This window comes from Accipiter gentilis, chromosome 7 (genome assembly GCF_929443795.1).
Source record: "Accipiter gentilis chromosome 7, bAccGen1.1, whole genome shotgun sequence".
NCBI classification, from domain to species: domain Eukaryota; kingdom Metazoa; phylum Chordata; class Aves; order Accipitriformes; family Accipitridae; genus Astur; species Astur gentilis.
In genome coordinates this window covers 32,593,212-32,610,606 of record NC_064886.1, presented here as the reverse complement: position 1 = coordinate 32,610,606, position 17,395 = coordinate 32,593,212, and the positions used below count along the sequence as shown (strand labels likewise).

General features: G+C 36.5%; 1 protein-coding gene across 1 annotated transcript; it reads right to left on the bottom strand.

The window, feature by feature from the left end:
* Nucleotide 1: 1 nt before the first annotated feature.
* GPATCH1 (G-patch domain containing 1) lies at nt 2-15,646 on the bottom strand. The gene is made up of 20 exons (XM_049804658.1): nt 15,549-15,646; nt 14,357-14,491; nt 13,985-14,070; nt 13,394-13,554; nt 12,947-13,044; nt 12,725-12,783; nt 12,138-12,386; nt 11,181-11,328; nt 10,359-10,438; nt 9,107-9,311; nt 8,191-8,478; nt 6,159-6,340; nt 5,745-5,872; nt 5,336-5,469; nt 4,838-5,007; nt 3,941-4,145; nt 2,750-2,860; nt 2,151-2,275; nt 1,487-1,632; nt 2-262 (listed from the first exon to the last, which is right to left on the bottom strand). Exons 1-20 carry the CDS (start codon nt 15,625-15,627, stop codon nt 241-243), a joined length of 2,811 nt encoding a protein of 936 aa, XP_049660615.1. The 5' UTR covers nt 15,628-15,646; the 3' UTR covers nt 2-240.
* Between the last annotated feature and the right edge of the window lie 1,749 nt (nt 15,647-17,395).

The window sequence follows — 17,395 nt, the reverse complement described above, 5'->3', positions numbered from 1 at the left end:
GAGCCTGCAGTATTTCAGATTATGCTGCCCAGAAAGGGGTCTTTTCAACGTTCCATAATCCATACATTTTGAACATCTGAACCATCACAAAATAAACATATGCTTATTTACTTTCAAACAAATTCAATATGAATACATTATCTACAGTGCTTCAAAGTATACATGATTGATCTACCATCATGGAGGAGATCAAAAATTTGATATCAAATCACACAACACTGAAGAAAACAAGCTACCTCTTCAATACTGAAGTTGTTTTAATCTAAAAGGGAGAAACAAAAAGAAAGAGGTCAGACTGAACAGTAACATACAACATTAAGAACATTTAATTACTTAAACTAAGATTTAACAAACGGCTCAAGAGAGAGATCCGAGTTATGCAAGATAAAAACATTTTCTCAGTGATGTGAAGAGACATGCAGATGTGAAGACTTCCAAAATAACTGTTTGTACAAGGAAGTCTAAGTATTTTGTGCAAAAAGCATAAAAACATATTTTAGCTATTTAGAAATCAAAGGAGAAGTAGTTTGGTTTTTTAGTAAGAAAACACCAATACAAAACTGAAGCTTAGTTCCAAAGGAATGGAAAGCAGAGTCCTTTTGAATGCCAGCCCTTCCATTAGTACACGTCCATTCCACTAAACACCTAGTCCCCAATCATTTTGCCATTAGGCCAACTGGATGTGGTATTTCAACAAATACCTTGAGACCTCTCCTGCAGCTAGTAAGAGACACTAAACAGAAGACAATGGAGTGACTGTTCCACAGGGGATGCACTTAAAGTTGACTATGATCTGAACTAGAGACAGTTACTTTTGCTTGTACTTCAACTGTGTGAGCAAAATGAAATTGTTAATCGTTTTCATTCAATTTTCACATTTCTGTTGGCACTACATTCAAGTCTCTAGTTTATAAAAATCTAACAGCACAGTCTAAATTTAGCAGACATGTACATGATTCAAGCATTGTTCTGCTTGCTCCACTGCTCCTTGCTCAAGCACAGAATTATCTTAAGCATCAATGCCACACAATGGATCTATTTGAATTGGATCTTTTGGTAATTATCAACAAACCGAAGCAGACTCAAAACATTCTTAAGCAGACAATGTTCCTTCCAATATTTCCAAGTAAAGAGAAGCAAAGTAATAGAAATATAAATCACGACCTGCACTTGTTCAATTTTTAATTCCCACTCAAAATACCTTCCAAAAATATCAGTAGTCTTTAACTATAACCTCCATTAATTAGCAGAGTTGTGTATTTAGTACCCTTTACCTTAAGAGGCTTCTATCCTCAAATTAATTACCTTCTAGATTAATATGCCTAATATTTGTAATCTTTCCTTTCAAAATCCTGCTCATTTTTTTTATTGAAAAGACTGGCTGATCCATATTTGCTGCAATTAGGTTCACTAGAATGACAACTCAAATTGAGGTTTTGGTTATTCACTGCAAAATTTCAAGTGTTTAAGTAAACTTTCTGTTTACCTTCTTAGAAGTTCTTTGGGTGACAAGCCTGTGGTATCTATATCACTAAGGCTGTCACTGCTATCTGCAGTGTCTGAGCTGCTGTCTTTTTCTGATTTTTTATTCTTGTGTTTTCCTTTGTTTTTCTGTTTCTTATGTTTCTTTTTCTGTAAAAAGAAGAGAAACAATCCCTTATTTCATTGTGAAAGACTTGGGTTTTTCTGAAAGGCAACAACAGCAAAAAGTGGATTTCAGTGTAGACTCCGAGCTTAACTGAAACAGAACACTTAACAATAACTCTTTTCCATTACTCAGACTAAGCTAAAAAAATACATACCAAAATCATCTATTTCAGCCCAAGCACTCAACCCCCCCTAAAATAGGAATTTATTATTTGTATACAAGCCATGAATTATATGCAGTTCACAGAATATACCTGACATCTTCAGCATACAACGTTAAACCACCTACAATATTGTATCTACAGTCACATTGCATATATGGAAAAAGCCAGCACCCCAGTTCGCTAATTTTCTGTTCTGAAGTTCAGGGTTCAAGACACCTGAGAAAATCTGTTGCATAAGTTCTAGTCCTAGTATATCTTTTTCTACAACCTAGCATAAATAATAAAAAATTTTGACTGGCAGATCAAAGAATCAATAAAATGTTTATTTGAATTAAATACCTTTTCCTTTTTGTGTTTGTGTTCTCTCTTAGTCTTGTGTTTCTCTCTGTTCTTCCTATGTTTTTCTTTCCTACTAGGCCCAGGAAAACTTGCTGCCACCACTGGTTCTTGTTGCCAAGTCGGGCCTAAAGTGCAAAGTAAATGCAGAAACAAACAAACAAAAAGACAAAAAAAAAAAAAGGTAATTTTATTATTAAACTCTGTTACTTTTGAAAGTTTAAAAAAACAACAACTAACCAAACCCTAAGCTTTCGAATGGAAATTAAATGTCTACAAATCCTAACTGCAACCTTCGTACTGTAATTAAATGCCTTTGCAATCTGTTGTTATAAGAAATTGCAAGGCTGGTCCTATATTTTCACTACAATTTTTTATCATTGCCTCTATAGAGCTACAACAAAATTGGTACACAGGCAAAGAGGTTCCTGTTAATGGATTACAGCATGGTAACATAGCATTTACTGATGCCAGTTTGACATAACACAGGCATTTAAGAGGTAAAGTGCCTATTCACATATGTTTTTTAAAAAGAAATATCATATATCTTACATACAACTTCAGTGTGCAGAATTTACACCCTAGAAGTCTACAGAACCTACCGGAAGAAAAAGCTGGAGGCAACTTTGGTCCAAATTCCTCTGTTGCATCCAGTTCCTGCTTTGAAGTAGGCAACAAAGAAACACCAGGATCAGTTGTAGCAGCCACATTCTCTACAAAAAAAAACAAAAAAACAACTTCTTTATTTGAAAGGAAAATAAGGTAACACTTCTTCCAAGAAGTGCTGAAGAAAGTTAAAGGAGGCTTTCAAAAAACCTCTAAGCAAGCAAATTGATCAGCACCCTACATCTCTGTGGACTGCTTTGGCCAACTGGATAGCCGATATTCAGAAACACATCAACATACTGTTTTGGTTTTACTTTTCTTTTTAATCAAAATTGACCTTTTACACTATACAATTACTAATTAAATTTGTATCAGTGCATGCGTTTGCTTTTATTTAATAACACAGTACTACTCTTCTATTACTTTGAAGGAATAAAAGACTCCACAAGAACTATAAAGTTAATAAACACTAGAAGTTAGATGTTAACAGAACCAACTGTGACAGTAAGTAGACAAAGTATTTCCATTGTAAGTTAAGTATATTGTACATTTTGCTAATTTAATCACATACTGGAAATATGGGAGCTTTCTTACAGCTCCCTTAGTAAAATTTAATATGAAGGAGAGTAAAAGATTGGTCTTCCTCTCTTGTGGAAGTGTTCTGGCAACTTCTATAGCTAGAATACAAATAAACTGCAACTTTTTGATGTCTTGTTAAATTACTTCAACATTATATTTTACTGGAATGTCAGTATTTAGAGAGTGAATTTAATTATCAAAGAACGGCAAGTTATTTATTTCTGAATTTGTCAAATATCCACCACAAGACAGTCATAATTTATCAATCTATCTTACAATTTATCATAGGTATGAAAGTTTCCCTATATTTCTCAGTGAAGAATGCTCTAACATTAGATGTTTTGCTCCCCCTCACTGTTTAACAAGCGTGTTCCGTAGGGCAGTTTGTTTGTAAAATCTATGCAAGACACATGGCAACATAAATAACACTATAACATGCAAGACCTTATTCCAGTGCTGTACTAGTCACATTTTCTACATGCCCAGCTCCACCAATGCCAGATGATCTGCACAAGAGCATAACACTATTCGAGCAGTCCTGGAGTATTTGATTCACAAAGGAAACTTTCACAAGGTATTTAAAAAAACGAACATCCATTAAGTACTACCTTGTACATTAGATAAAGAACTGTCTGGTAGATCAACTTGCTTGGTGGTTTCTGAATTGGTTACTGAAGTACTTGGTTGCTGTTCATCATCACTCTCTTCTTCAGAGGAAGATGATTTTTCATCTGAGGAACTCACAAAAATGGCCTTAAATAAGTCCATGGATGGTCTGCTTTCTTCTTCCTGATCCTTCTCTTCATTAGCTACCTGCAAAACAGCATTGTAACAAACTGTATTTAAACACTAAAGAAACTAACAATCCCCCTTTGATAAGCAACAACTTCAAACATGCTGACACGTATTTACAAAACACTCAAATATCACAATAGCTGCAAGATACACAATCTTAGGAACTGCTAATCCAAAATAGTAAAACTCTGAAACACTGCTAAACTAAGTCAATGTCCTGTAAAGGGTAGTACAATTTGTGCTACACAGACAGTTGAAAATAGATCCCAAGATATTATAAATTCTAATTCATTAATTCAAACTTCAATTATACACCATTAAATTTAAGCAAAAGGAAAACATCACCTTTCTCCCCAAAGTATGCATCCTCCTCCATTCAAAGCAAAAAAACCCCATATTCTGTGCCTGTGAGCAAAGTTAGTGTAAGGGACTGAATTTAACTCCCAGACTGCTGAGCTACATTTTTTCTTCTCTTAAGCTGCTACGTCAAGTACAATCATACTTGCTGTCCTTGTACGTGTAAATGTTTTACATCTCAGAGTTATAACCTCAAAATTCTTCGAATACAATCTCACGTCTTTGCTTATCCTGAGTTTGCTCTTCTGCAAACTGATCTGTAACAAATTAATTCATGTATTACCCAACCTTATTTCAGGGTTTTGAAGGTTTACAGCTATTCCCTTGAAGTTCAAACACCATTGTAAACTCACCTCAGCGGGAACAGTTTCACTCAGCCCAGTTCCACGTTCTTCTGTCGCTGGCAATGGTGGTTGCTGCTGAACATCAGCTTTTGATCTAGCAAGACTAATGAATTCACTGATAGAATCTTTTTTCTCCTTCTCTTTATCTGACACATCCCATCTTGAAGGTTTCTTTGGTTCTAAAAACATCCCAAACATTCAAATCAGTTGCATGCCAAATTATCTTGAATTTCACAGCCTACTTGATTTTAAATTACTCTGCTTCTTCAATGTAGTTGGACACTTTTTAAATCTAATGAATATCTGACCTATAAAGGTCTTCTAGGCAGAAGAAATTAGCATATCACTGACTCCAGTTTTTATGTCACTGAATTTATTTTCAACTTCTTTGTTTGGGTTTTTTAATTAAAAAAAAATAGGGTTGATAAGTTCTCCATCACAAACATGAGCTTTTTCTATACTATTATCTAATTTATACCTAAATTAATAAACTAACAACAAACTTACTGCTGACACTGTTATTCTGTTGGATTTTTTCATTTGTTGCTTGAGTTACAGATGTGGTGGGCTCAGGCAGAGTTAAGAAATTAAACACAGAATACTTGTCTCGTTTCACTTTTGGTAGCCCAACAATGGAAGAACTATAGGGAAATAAAAATGTTCATTGATTATTGTTTTCAACACAGAAAAGGCCTCAAATTATCTACAACAAGCTGAAACACCTACAGTAGTCCTTAAAACACATACTATTTTGTCAGAAGTCACCATGTTTAGTGAGGCAAATAAAAACATTAAGCAGTTCTGTATTACATCTACTATGACACAAAGAGAAAACATCAAGCCAGACTTTCCACAAGCAAATGAAAAACTCAGGATTTTCAAAAAGTATTAAAAATATCAGTATCAATCATCTTACTCAGGATATGGATCAGGAACATTAAATCTTTTGCACAACAGTTTTTCAGGATGCCATTCAAACTTGTCTCTTGTGAGTTTGCCAAACATCTTCATCTTCACAGCAGTTTCCTTATCATCAGTATCATTCTGAAAAAGTCAAACATTTCTAGCTGCTAAATAAGTAACAACTTACTGAAGTGACTATTACTGTTTTAAAACTTAAAACCAGGACAGAAACATAAATATTTAAGTGCAGTTTAACAAATCACTGCTTTGTATGCAGTGAGTGTTTTCAAAAGTTTGCTATACAGAAGGGCAACAAAACAATGACATTATATCTACAAAAGAGTGTTAAAGAAAAAGAATTTTGGAAGTCAGGGTTAAGGCAGCAACTGCAGCTCCAATGTACTAAAAGACTGTGAAGAGCATGTACCTCTTGGTCCCGAGGAACTTCGACTTTGTCAACATCATCTTCATATTTGGCCCGGGTAAACCTGGATGACAGTGTTGAATTTGAGGATTTGTAAAACATTGCTGCACGGAAGAACTCCTCTTGTTCCCTTCCTCGCTCCCATTCTGTCATACTCGGATCTAAATAATGCTCCAATGTATCTACTATAAAATAAGGAGAGAAATGCTCAGCAGAGATTACAGCTTACTTAGGTCTGATGCTTCTTAAACAAACAATAAGACAATAAGCAAACATCCTTGCAAGTATTTAACGAGTATTTAGTTTAAGGATAGTATTAATCTCAACTGTGTTATTCCTTGATTAAGCGAGGTAGTTTTTCAAAATGGCAAGAATGATAGCATTTGCCAAATGCAAGACAGATATTTTAAATAATTTTACTTGTAATGCTGACTCCTTACTCATTGCCCCTAAGGAATGTTAAAAATACTTTATGTATTTAATAGTTTGGGGGGGGGGGGGGTGTTTGGTTTTTTTTTAAATGTATAATCCAAAGCTTTATCAAGTAACTAAAACACAGAACAAAAAAGTTCACCAGCAAGCAAGCCTGGCCAGGCTTTGGTAACTTCAAGGGGCTTTCTGATGGATAAATTGCCCACTGATAAATACAGAATTTGGACACAGGTTTTTGTAAACAATACAGACCCTGTTTAAAGCAACAGGTTCACATTTGCTCCCAGAAAGAATAGGAAATAACACCAGCCAAGCAAAGACACTCTTACAAATAGAATTTTAATCACTCAAGGTATTTAAATATTCCTGCATTTTCATCATTATTACTAAGGAGGCACTTACAGTCAGTCATAAAAGAATACTCAATTTTAGACAGGGAAAACCCCACTTCCTTCCTGAATGGAGGAACTATGGGTACAAAGCTCAAGTACTCTGTCCCAATGCAGTAACTAGAAAAGGCTACTGACCAGGAAATCTTTTTTCATGTAGTGAAAAGGATTACTTTTAAAAAATCCTAAAATAACAAAACCAGGTTTTCTACCCAACACTACACCCTTTCCTCTGCAAAACTTTGCTGATGCCCTTTTTCTTCTTCCCCAATAGCCCCTCTGTACCTGAAAATTTAAAAACAACCCAACCCCTACTTTTTTTATTTTAAGACAATCTATATTCACCTGCTGCTGCTGAACTCCCTAGGTCAGATTTCAGTTTTTTATGCCTTACAGAAAAAATCACAGTACTTGGGAACTCAGCACAAGCCATGGTTAAGTACCTGGTTTAATGTAAGATATACCACAATATGATTTAATAGCACACACCTAAATAAAACAGGAGACCAAAACAGCACAAAAACAGCAGATGAAGAGGGCTGGGTTTTTTTTGTTTTGAGTAAGAGCTCGGCATGTATGCTATGATTTTACAGCCACGAATTTTTCTGAGAACATAAGTGACAGTATCCAAAGAACATGTAATACAAGCTTTAACAAGTGTGAACTACTTCATTGACTTTACGGTCCTTATCTCCTCTGGAAGTATAGGGTATGGGTTTCTTTTGATTTTCTCCTGCTGTTCTACTGTGATCTGATAATCCTTCTGTCTTTATCGGATCTGTCAGTTTTACTCCTCAAAAGAAGCAAACTAAATGAAAATGCTTGTTCCATGCATAGTTTTTGGTACTCATCAAAGCTGAAGTCTATTTTGGCAAATGAAAGAAGGGAAACCCAGGCAATTAAGTAGAACTTCACTTCTGCTACAGCATAAAAGTATGAAATTTAATGCCTAAAATCAAGTCTTGCTGACACTTAAATTACTAAGCAGTTTTCCTAAAGTCAACACAATTAAATACCCGTAATATTTTTTTTTTTATATTGGCCCTAAAAAGAAGTAGAGGGAGAAACGCTGTGGAATTCAGGAAGAGAACTCATAGTGAGCATAAAATGCATCAGAACAAAAAAAAAAAAACAGGGAAAAAGGAAAAAAAAACCCCCAATTAAGTACTTTTTCAGAGAAAAATTAAAGTGTCAGGATTAATCTCTCCAGTTACCTTTTTCTCCTTGTTTAAGACTCTTCACAAAACTTTCATATCTTTTTTGTTTTTCTGGATTTCTTGCAAATGGTTTGAAGTCACTAGAACCAGCATTTGCTAACTGCCCCCCCAACAACATTTGCCATTTTTGAGAAGCATCATCTGGGGAGGCTGGCTGGAATCTGCTATTTCGTGACTGCTGAGGCAGTATTTTTGCTTTCATTTGTTGTTCAGATGCTTGTTTCACTTCTTTGAGTCTTTCTCTATCTTTCTCAGACAGGTATTCCAAAACAGAAGGAGCTGGACCTAAAACAAAAAAAAGCAGTAGGAAGTAAACTGAAATGAAAACAACTATTTCTGCCACTTTAGTGGAGGAAAAAAGCCTACCACTATGCATATACATTCAGAGCAAATGCTCTTAAGCAGCAATAAACAGTATAATGGCAGACATGGCAGATAAAAAATTGGCTACTATTACATGTTTTATGCTATTACCACATATTTACGTATTACTTTGTTAACTTTACTATTGTAGATACAAATGCAATCCACATTTACAAATTACCTTTTTAGTGAACTTGAATGTTTTTCAGTGAAACCTCATTTTATAGGAAAAAAACCCTCTCATAGGCTACTATATTCCAAATTCATAATAAGGCCACAAAGAAAAAAAACCAAACAACACAACAAAACACAATCCCACACATACTTTTCCTCTTTAAAAGATTTAAGTAAATGAAAATACAGGCAGGTATGTCAACAATTCATCTGTTGAGATGAAACTGAACAATAGTAAGGTATTCTAGCTAAGCCAGCTAGAGTTAGAATGTTTATATTAGAAAATAGTGTTCAAGACTAGACCAATTTTTTGCTGTTATATAAACAAACAGGGGACCTAAAACACAAGCAAATGTGCGGTCACATATATCAATACCTTTTAGACCAGTCTCTCCTAGTCGTTCCCTCCTCTGAGACGCATTCAAAGCATGCCTGCTTTGTTGCATCGTATCACTCTCAAGTTTTCCAGTTGATTCCTCTAATGCCTTCTGTAAACGGTAGTTTTCATTCCCAGCTGCTATCACAGGTCGAAAGTAATGGATTGGTCTGTAATTTCGTGGCAGGTCAGGTGGTGGATAAATCTTGGCAGGGGGATGATAAAACAAAAATCCACTGAGAGAGAAATACCAACTTTGTATTTAACACTTACAAGTGTGCTTCAGAAAAAGTCACCTCAATCTAAAAATTCCTCAATTTACTTCTTAGCAGTAGAAAGAGATACGACAAGCTACTGCTTCTTTTAGACCCTGTCAGCAAGTGGCATTGTAATACAGACTTTGGGAACAAACTGTTATATTGTTTATATACATAATGATTATGAAAAATCAGAAAGCATGCACATCAAGCCACCACAAAATTAACAAGAGCCTTAATATGCATTGCTTTTATTTGAGAAAATGCTCTTGATATTGCTTAATAATTACTTTTTTTTTTTAAATGGAAGTCACATGATTTAATCACTTAATTGGACTACTGAGTACTTCTGTGCTTACTGTATTTTAATGTCTTTCAAACTCCTTTTCCCCCATGTTCTTCATTCAAGCTGTTACTTCAAAGGTTATCCCTGTGCCTCCTATATGACTCAATTTTATGTACCACACACGTTCTTCCTTTTTCTTCATTAGAAAGAGGACCATGTTACACAATTCTGTTTATCATTCTAATTTATACAAATATATATGGTATAGATGATGCAAACCTGAGAGTAGGGATAACAAAAGAACTTCTCACTAAAATAGTGAAAGTGGATGAAGCATGGGGCCTGATTTTTACAGAAAACTGATGTCACATCTGAAAGATCTAGAAGCAAAAGATGTACATTTTTTTATTTCAAAGTTAAATCAAAGCATTTCTGCAACTTTATGCCAAGTAACAGTGGATAGTGTGGAAGGCATTTGTTCAAAGCCAGTACATATGTAAAGTTTAAATTCCTCCAGTAGTCTGACAAATTTAGGTTTGTATTGAATAGCCTCCAACACTATAATTTTGCTCATTCAGCAATCTTTATTGCTGACCAGAACTTTTATTTCTAAGAACATAAAAAACATTGACCAACAGTAAAGTCCACACAGCTCACATGTCAATTTGCCGATGTTATTATTAATACAAAAATACCAGTATCTGCTTACCTTGCTTGGAGTTGATGATTTTGATGCCAAGGAAAAACCATCCAAGATTTTGCCTATATATTTAATTTCTCTTTCAGACCCTGCAAAATGACCACAGAGTTGGTCAGTATCTAAAACATATGTGTTTGGCAAAAAGCATTTTTTCTGAATATTTTCCATTATTCAATATATTTTATGGAACATAATTGTGGTTCTTTGTCTTCACTGCCTTTCATTTAAAATTAAGGGTTCTGAATCTGGATTAGTATTATACAGCTAAAAAACTACTACCAGAGATTGCTGTAAGATGAACATGGCTAATAGTGAGGCAACAGTATCACTACTGTGCACAGCTAACATCATGAGTGCCATTAATTGTGTACAACTAGCATCAACAGGTACTCTAGAAATCACTACAGTATTTCACGCACTTAAAAGCTGCACTAAAGATAAAATTATATCAAGATAGAATTTACAAATGTTATTTGAAAAAACACAAGTGCATCTAAAAAAAAAAACTCTTTGCAAATATTGGGTCATATTTTGTCGCCATGATTCATAATCATTTGTTTCCTTCAGTGGAAGTGAATGCTGTATCTCCCAAAGCAGCACATATTGTCCTTTTAAAAATATAATTTGGGGGTTTAATCTACATCAGATTTTTGGAAATTATTTCCAGATTTGGACACTTCAATGTAGAAGGAGTTTCAGATATCAGGTCCAGAAGATACCAGTCCACTGAAAATCAAAATATTTGGAAAACAGAGACTACACTTACACAGTTGGTTTTTTTCCCCCAAATACAAATTATGCTAACTCTTTAGATAGAACTACAGTTCTTACTTTTTTTTGATTTATACTGCTTAGGCGCTGTCCAGCCATACAAGCCATCTCCAGGCTCCTCATCTTTTAGAACCGTATCATATTTTGACAGTGTTTCAGTTGCATAAATATCATCATCTTCCTCCTCTAAAGCTCCTACGCCAAAAGCCTAAAATACATTTTAAATAAAAATAATGAGAATTCTAAAGTGTAAAAATAATACTTTAAGTCACACGTCAGAACACATCTACATGTATATCTATCCATCTATACTATATAAGATGTCCAGTATACATATATATACTGGGAAAACTGTACAGCTTCACAAAAAAAGTGCTACCAACTAGTGGGGAAAAAAAACAACCCTGCCTCACGAAACACAAAAGCAAACATATTCCACTCCCTTTGCAGGGCAGGGAGTGACAGCGAGTTTGGTCTGTACAGGATGAGGACAGCGGCCTAATTCCACAAAGTAATACTTGTAAGTCTGACTAAGAGCTTGTTAAGTTCTCAAAAGGAAAAAAATGTAAGTTCGCATGAAAACTAAACAAGTATAATTCCCAGTAAACTGACAGTGCTTCTACAGAAGAACCACCAATACCTCTGAGGGAAGCAAAACCTCTCTAGCTGACAGATTCAACCTTACTGAAAGTAAAATTGACAAATGTAAACTAAAAACATATTCAAAATTCACTTTCTCTAATCAAAGTAACACAAGAATTTTCTCCACCCAACTATTCAGAGTGAGGTATTTTATAGTTCTCTTTAACAATATCAATAAATGAAGGCATTTAAGAGTTCTAAGGATTTGCCCACATCTCAAGTAAAAAACAACAAAAAAAATCCTGTTCTCAAACCACAGTTCAGAGTTCTTGTAATAACCCTACAAAGACTAGGTGCCTTCCACAGAAGAAAAAAACCAAAGTTTGTTTAGATTTTAATGCACCAATAATAAAATGCATTAAAAAATTTCCTTACCTGACCCGTAATACCTAGTTTTCTTCCTTTACTGTGCCTCAAATCACCAAGTAAATTGCTTGTGTCTTCAGAACCACCTGTAAAAAGATTCAGGTGTTCTCTTCCAGATATACCAAACAAAGCTTGTGAGGGGTCCAAACCCTTATAGCCAAGTCCATGGACATTCTCTTTTGGAGTCAAATCTACAGGCATTACATCTTTTGGTGCAAACGTCACATTCTCTGGCTGGTATTCATCCTCTTCTTCATCCTCGTACAAAATAAAAGTATGTAACAGCAAATATGACTAAAAGTTTTGTATGTTGAGCTTTTACAACATTTAGTTAACATGAGACTAGGCAAGTTTGCATTTCTTAAATTATACATGAAAATGTGTATGAGCTACACCTGCTTAGGTAGCAAAACAATAGATTTAGTTACGTTAAAACCTTTCTTCACAATAAGCATAGTAAGTATTTATGAATATTTTAACAAAACTGGAACTGCATGTTAAAATACTGTTCAAAGACATTGAAGAAGTGGGTTTTTTTAAACGTGTTTGCACATATTTTTATGTAAATCAACAAACAACTTTTGCCTGTTCAATACCTCAGAACCCTCAGACAGTCCAGGTGGCAATGCACAACCATATACTTTCACTCCAGGGTCTGTAAAAGACATAATAGCATCATATTAAATTACAGTTCTTTATTAAATTTCTCTAAGATTAAAGAAACAGACCAAATAAAAGGAGATTTTAAAATGAACTCTCTAATCAGTCTCTGAATGCTAACTTTCTGTTAACAAGTTCAGGAACTTCACTGAACTTACCAGGTTTCTGCCTGCGTGGCTTTCTTTTGACTCGTGGTCCAATTCCTTGTCCTTCTTTCCAGCCCATTTTTCGTAACAGTTCAACCCCAACTGTTATTCTAAGAAGAAAACAAAAGAAAAAAAAATTACCTCAAACCACATCTTTATTATTCATTGAGAAATAATATACATATATACCTTTCAAAATTATGTTTGTATACCCCACTTTAAAATCAAATCTGAACGTATCAACATTTGCATATACACTACATAGCAGTTTGTAAATGTTTACCTGGTACAACTCTGCACATATGAAACAAAAATCCAGGTGGAAGCCACTTAGAAAGTGTAACACTGCAGACCTTCCAATCTCTTTCATGCATTACTGTGGTCAAACATTACTTTTCTAACCAATATCACACTTCTAAGTGAAAGGAATTGTTTGGTTAATATTTTAAATTTACTTACTTTGACGGTCCTATTAAATCATCAAATGCGGTGGTTCCTGGAATGGCAGCAACTACTCCTGCAATCTGTCTAGCTTTCTCTTTAATTCTGTCTTTAGCTTTGGATGCAAAGTCATCTGTTGTTGTAATATCTTTTGGTGCTATCCCAAATTCGCTAAGATCCTGGAAAATATAGACAAAATGGAAAAATTAAGAATATGTTTCCCTCAAATGCTTACTTACTGTAATGGTAAAGGAAAGAACACAGGATATGACCCTCATATTGGCTAAATTTTTCAAGCCATTTATACAGTTGCTTTCTCAATAACTTGAATGGTCATATTTTAAACAGCATCAAAACTATTTGTATTTTCTAATAGAGAAAGTGAAAGAGTTGAATTTTAGGGTTTTTTTAATATTGAGATTACAGAAACTTCTTAAGTGAATCTATGAAACATCCTATAGGACCTAGCAGTATAAAGCTGTATACAAGAAGCAATTTTAAAGTTACTTCCATTTTCACTATATAAGTTCTTTAGAAGAGTTCATTGCCTGAAAAACCTGCTGTCATGGCAAGTACTTCCAAAAGATTTGTATTCCTTTCTAAATGTACCTCTTCATCCATGAAGTCTTCTGGTCCAAGAACGGTTCTGTCTGCTCTCTTCTGCCGTGATGATACAAAAGCTGAAGGAGTCCATCCTTTGAAGAAATTAAAATATCTAATTAAGGTACTGTAAACTGCAACATAATATTTGAAAAAAATTCAAACATTTCAGCCTTAGACCTTAAGGATACATCAAGGGAACATCTACAGAACTACAGTCCAAAAACTCATGGGGAAATAACTTCAACAATACTGTTTGAACTATTTACAGGATGATGAATAGCAGGGGTAAAAAATGCATAATGACAGTTAATTTGTTTAAATTAACACTAAATTATGGTAATCAATTAACCCTTCCCAGAGGACAGAAAAACATCTAACCTTCCTTTGTGCCAACAGTGTTAAAGTAACCAGCAGAGAAACCACCAGTAAACGCTCCATGGAAACGCTGATATCGTCCCTTTGCATCTTTAACAGTCTGTTCTTGAAGGGGAACCGGCTTTTTAATTCGTTCACCTACAATCAGATAAATCAGAAACTAAGTCACAACACTGCATAAAGAATGGACTCTCCACTTGCTCCAGATGCCATTTCTTCTTTGCAATTAAGAACTGGATCAAATAGTAGCCACCCTGAAGTGGAAAGCATCAGCAGTTTACATTTATTCTCACCCTACTTTAAACACTTGTATACACAGTTGATGTACACTGCTCAAGTAAAAGCCTTAAGTGTTCAAATAGAAATCCTAAATTCTAATGAGTTCCAAGAATTTTTTTTCCGCTGTGAAAGGACACTTTTAGTTACTACGTATGCAAAACCCCCGACAGCACTTTATCACTTAAGTAATTGTCTTGAGAAATTATACCACATCAGAAGTGTCCAAAACTGAAACAAAACACAAAGCTATCAACTCCGAGATAAACATTTGCACCTTTTAAACCATACTTCTATGAATTAAGTGGCACAGACTCAGGAGTCACAGCTGTACAGAAGTCCCTGTATGACGCTGAATCTGTCTCATAAGCACAGGACGTTCACATTAGGCTAACTGTATATACTTGAGCTGTTATACTTTAACTCCACTTTTTTTTGAGGCTTGGGGAAAGGACAGAAAGACCGACAGGCCCCGAGCTGAACCAGAACCGTGCCGGCACAAATCCTGGGGCACCCCAGGCCCACACCCGCATGCCGAAAAGCCGGTGTAGTGCCGAGAGGCCTCTTTCACGTTCCCGTCGCGGGAAGCCTGCCTGCCTGGTTCCCAGACTGTTTTACCCCGCGGCCCCTCGCCCAGGGCCGGCACCAGCACCCCTCTCGCAGGCCAAGGCAGCCCCTACGCCCCACGGCGGCAGGAGAAACGGAAGGCAGGTCTGCGCTGGGCCCACACACCACAGCTTTCCCGAAGTGAAGGCCGTAGGGAGGCGTACAGCAGCCCCGAACCGGGCCCTCCGGGACACCCCGGCCCCAGCGCCTCACGCCGGGCTGCCTCCCCGGCCCGCGCTGCTCCCCAGCGCCCGCCGTAAGGAATGCCGGAGGTACCGAGGAGGAGCAAGGCGAGCTCCCTGCGGGCCCTTACCCTCCTGCAGGGGCTGCAGCGCGGTCCCATAGCTCACCAGATCCTCCTCCTCGCTGTCACTAGACTCCGCCGCCGCCATCTTGCCGCGCCGGTGGGTCGCGCAGGACTGGGCTGCGTCACGTGAGGGAGGCGAGGCGCCGCCTGCGCTGGGGCGGGAGGTTCCGCCGCCGCCGCCGCCGCCATCGGCCCGATCCTCCCCTCAGGGACCGCCGTTCACCCTTCGGTGACTCCGGCCAGCCCCTGCGGCCCGGGGGACTCTGTGAAGAACGCTGGGAAACGCTACCGTGTGCTGCTCCAAATCAACGGCCCGAAATGCTCTTTGGTGTCTTCAACAACAGTAGAAAGCGTCAAACAGTTGATAGCCGGTGGTCGTCCCGTCACCGACCTCGGAACGTCAAACGCCCCACATCAGGCCCACTCGCAGAACGCCTCGGGACTGAGGGCCGGGAAAAGGACAGCAAAAATTTTCTGTGAAACAAATTCTGTCTAAATCAGGGTGTAAAGCGAACTCCACCCTGAATCAATGTGACCGAGGGAGGTGTGCATTTAACTCGGTGACAGTCTTTTGCAGATAACGTGGCAAGATTTGGTTAACCGCGTTGTTTTACGAGTTGTAAAAAAAAAAAAAAAAAAAAAAAAATGCGCACAGGAATCCGTGCAGAAGTCTCTGCATTCAAACCTTTACTAAAAGAGCTTCATCCCTCAACGCTTTCAGGTACCTCTGCACCTCGTTGGGGAGTCTTTCATAATGAGAAAAACTTCCACTGGATGTATTTTATACAAAGAGCACGTAAGAACCAATAAATATTTACCAGTAAGACCCAAGTGTTCAAAATTTGGTTTTTAATTTTGTGGCTTTTCACGGTGTTATTCACGAGAAACTCATAATGGCGATTTTGATGAATTTGGTTTCTCAAGCTTACGTTTTACATTAATACTCAGATTCACTACAAGAACAATATATTACAAATTTAGAAAACAAACAAACAAAAAACCCAAACGACCACAAACCCAAACAAAAACCGCTTCATTTTGTGCTGACGATAGATTCTACCAATCCACAACTTTTATAAGCAAGTATCATCAGTTTCTTGAAATCCTTGAAAATAAATCACAACACAGTCTCTAAGAGATGCCTGCCCTTAATAAATAAGACTTCTGCAAGTTTAGTGAAGCATTCTCTAACCCAGTATTTGTGTATGTTTGTATACACAGAACTGGTTTCTTTCACAGTGAAACTACCTGAGTTTCATGTGGTTTCATGTTTCCATAGGAAATATTTACACGGTTCCATGCAAATATGAAGTACTCTGTTTAATTTAGGTCTCCAATCCACTTAAAAACAATATAGTAGAAGCCACAGACATTTATCTACATGCATTATCTTTTCTCATCATTACTAATTAGTAAGCAGTTAGCTAGAACGTATAGTGGCAAAATGAGTTGTTAGCACAGTTGCAGTTTCTCTTTGTTTAGGAAATAATTGTTCCTGAATAGTCAATTCTATGTGCCTTTGATTTAACACACAGGCTTAAATAAACCTTTTTTTTGCACAATGTTAACAGAAAATCTTTTGAGTGTCTTATCTGTTATGTTCAAAGAGTTGGGGTAATCAAATCTCGAAGTTTTTTTCTCTTTAAGGGTTTTATCAGGTTAGAATTTTATTTGCATCCCAGTGGTATTTCCTTCTCCATGGTAAACTCTATCTCCTGTTTATAATTGTTAAACCAGGTGACAATTGCTATTTGTAGCTGTTAAACAAGACTAATTCCAGTGTCTTTTGATAATTGTAATGAAACTAAAATATTAGTAAATCTGGATAGCTTAGGTTTAAAATAAATTCTTTT

What these genes read in the sequence shown, in the direction of transcription:
- GPATCH1 (XM_049804658.1), bottom strand. Translation starts at nt 15,627, where the DNA reads ATGGCGGCGGCGGAGTCTAGTGACAGCGAGGAGGAGGATCTGGTGAGC. An exon ending in GCTGCAGCCCCTGCAGGAGG is followed by an intron (nt 14,492 to 15,548) that starts GTAAGGGCCCGC and finishes ATCTGATTGTAG; the next exon opens with GTGAACGAATTAAAAAGCCG. An exon ending in AACTAGGTATTACGGGTCAG is followed by an intron (nt 11,329 to 12,137) that starts GTAAGGAAATTT and finishes AATGTATTTTAG; the next exon opens with GCTTTTGGCGTAGGAGCTTT.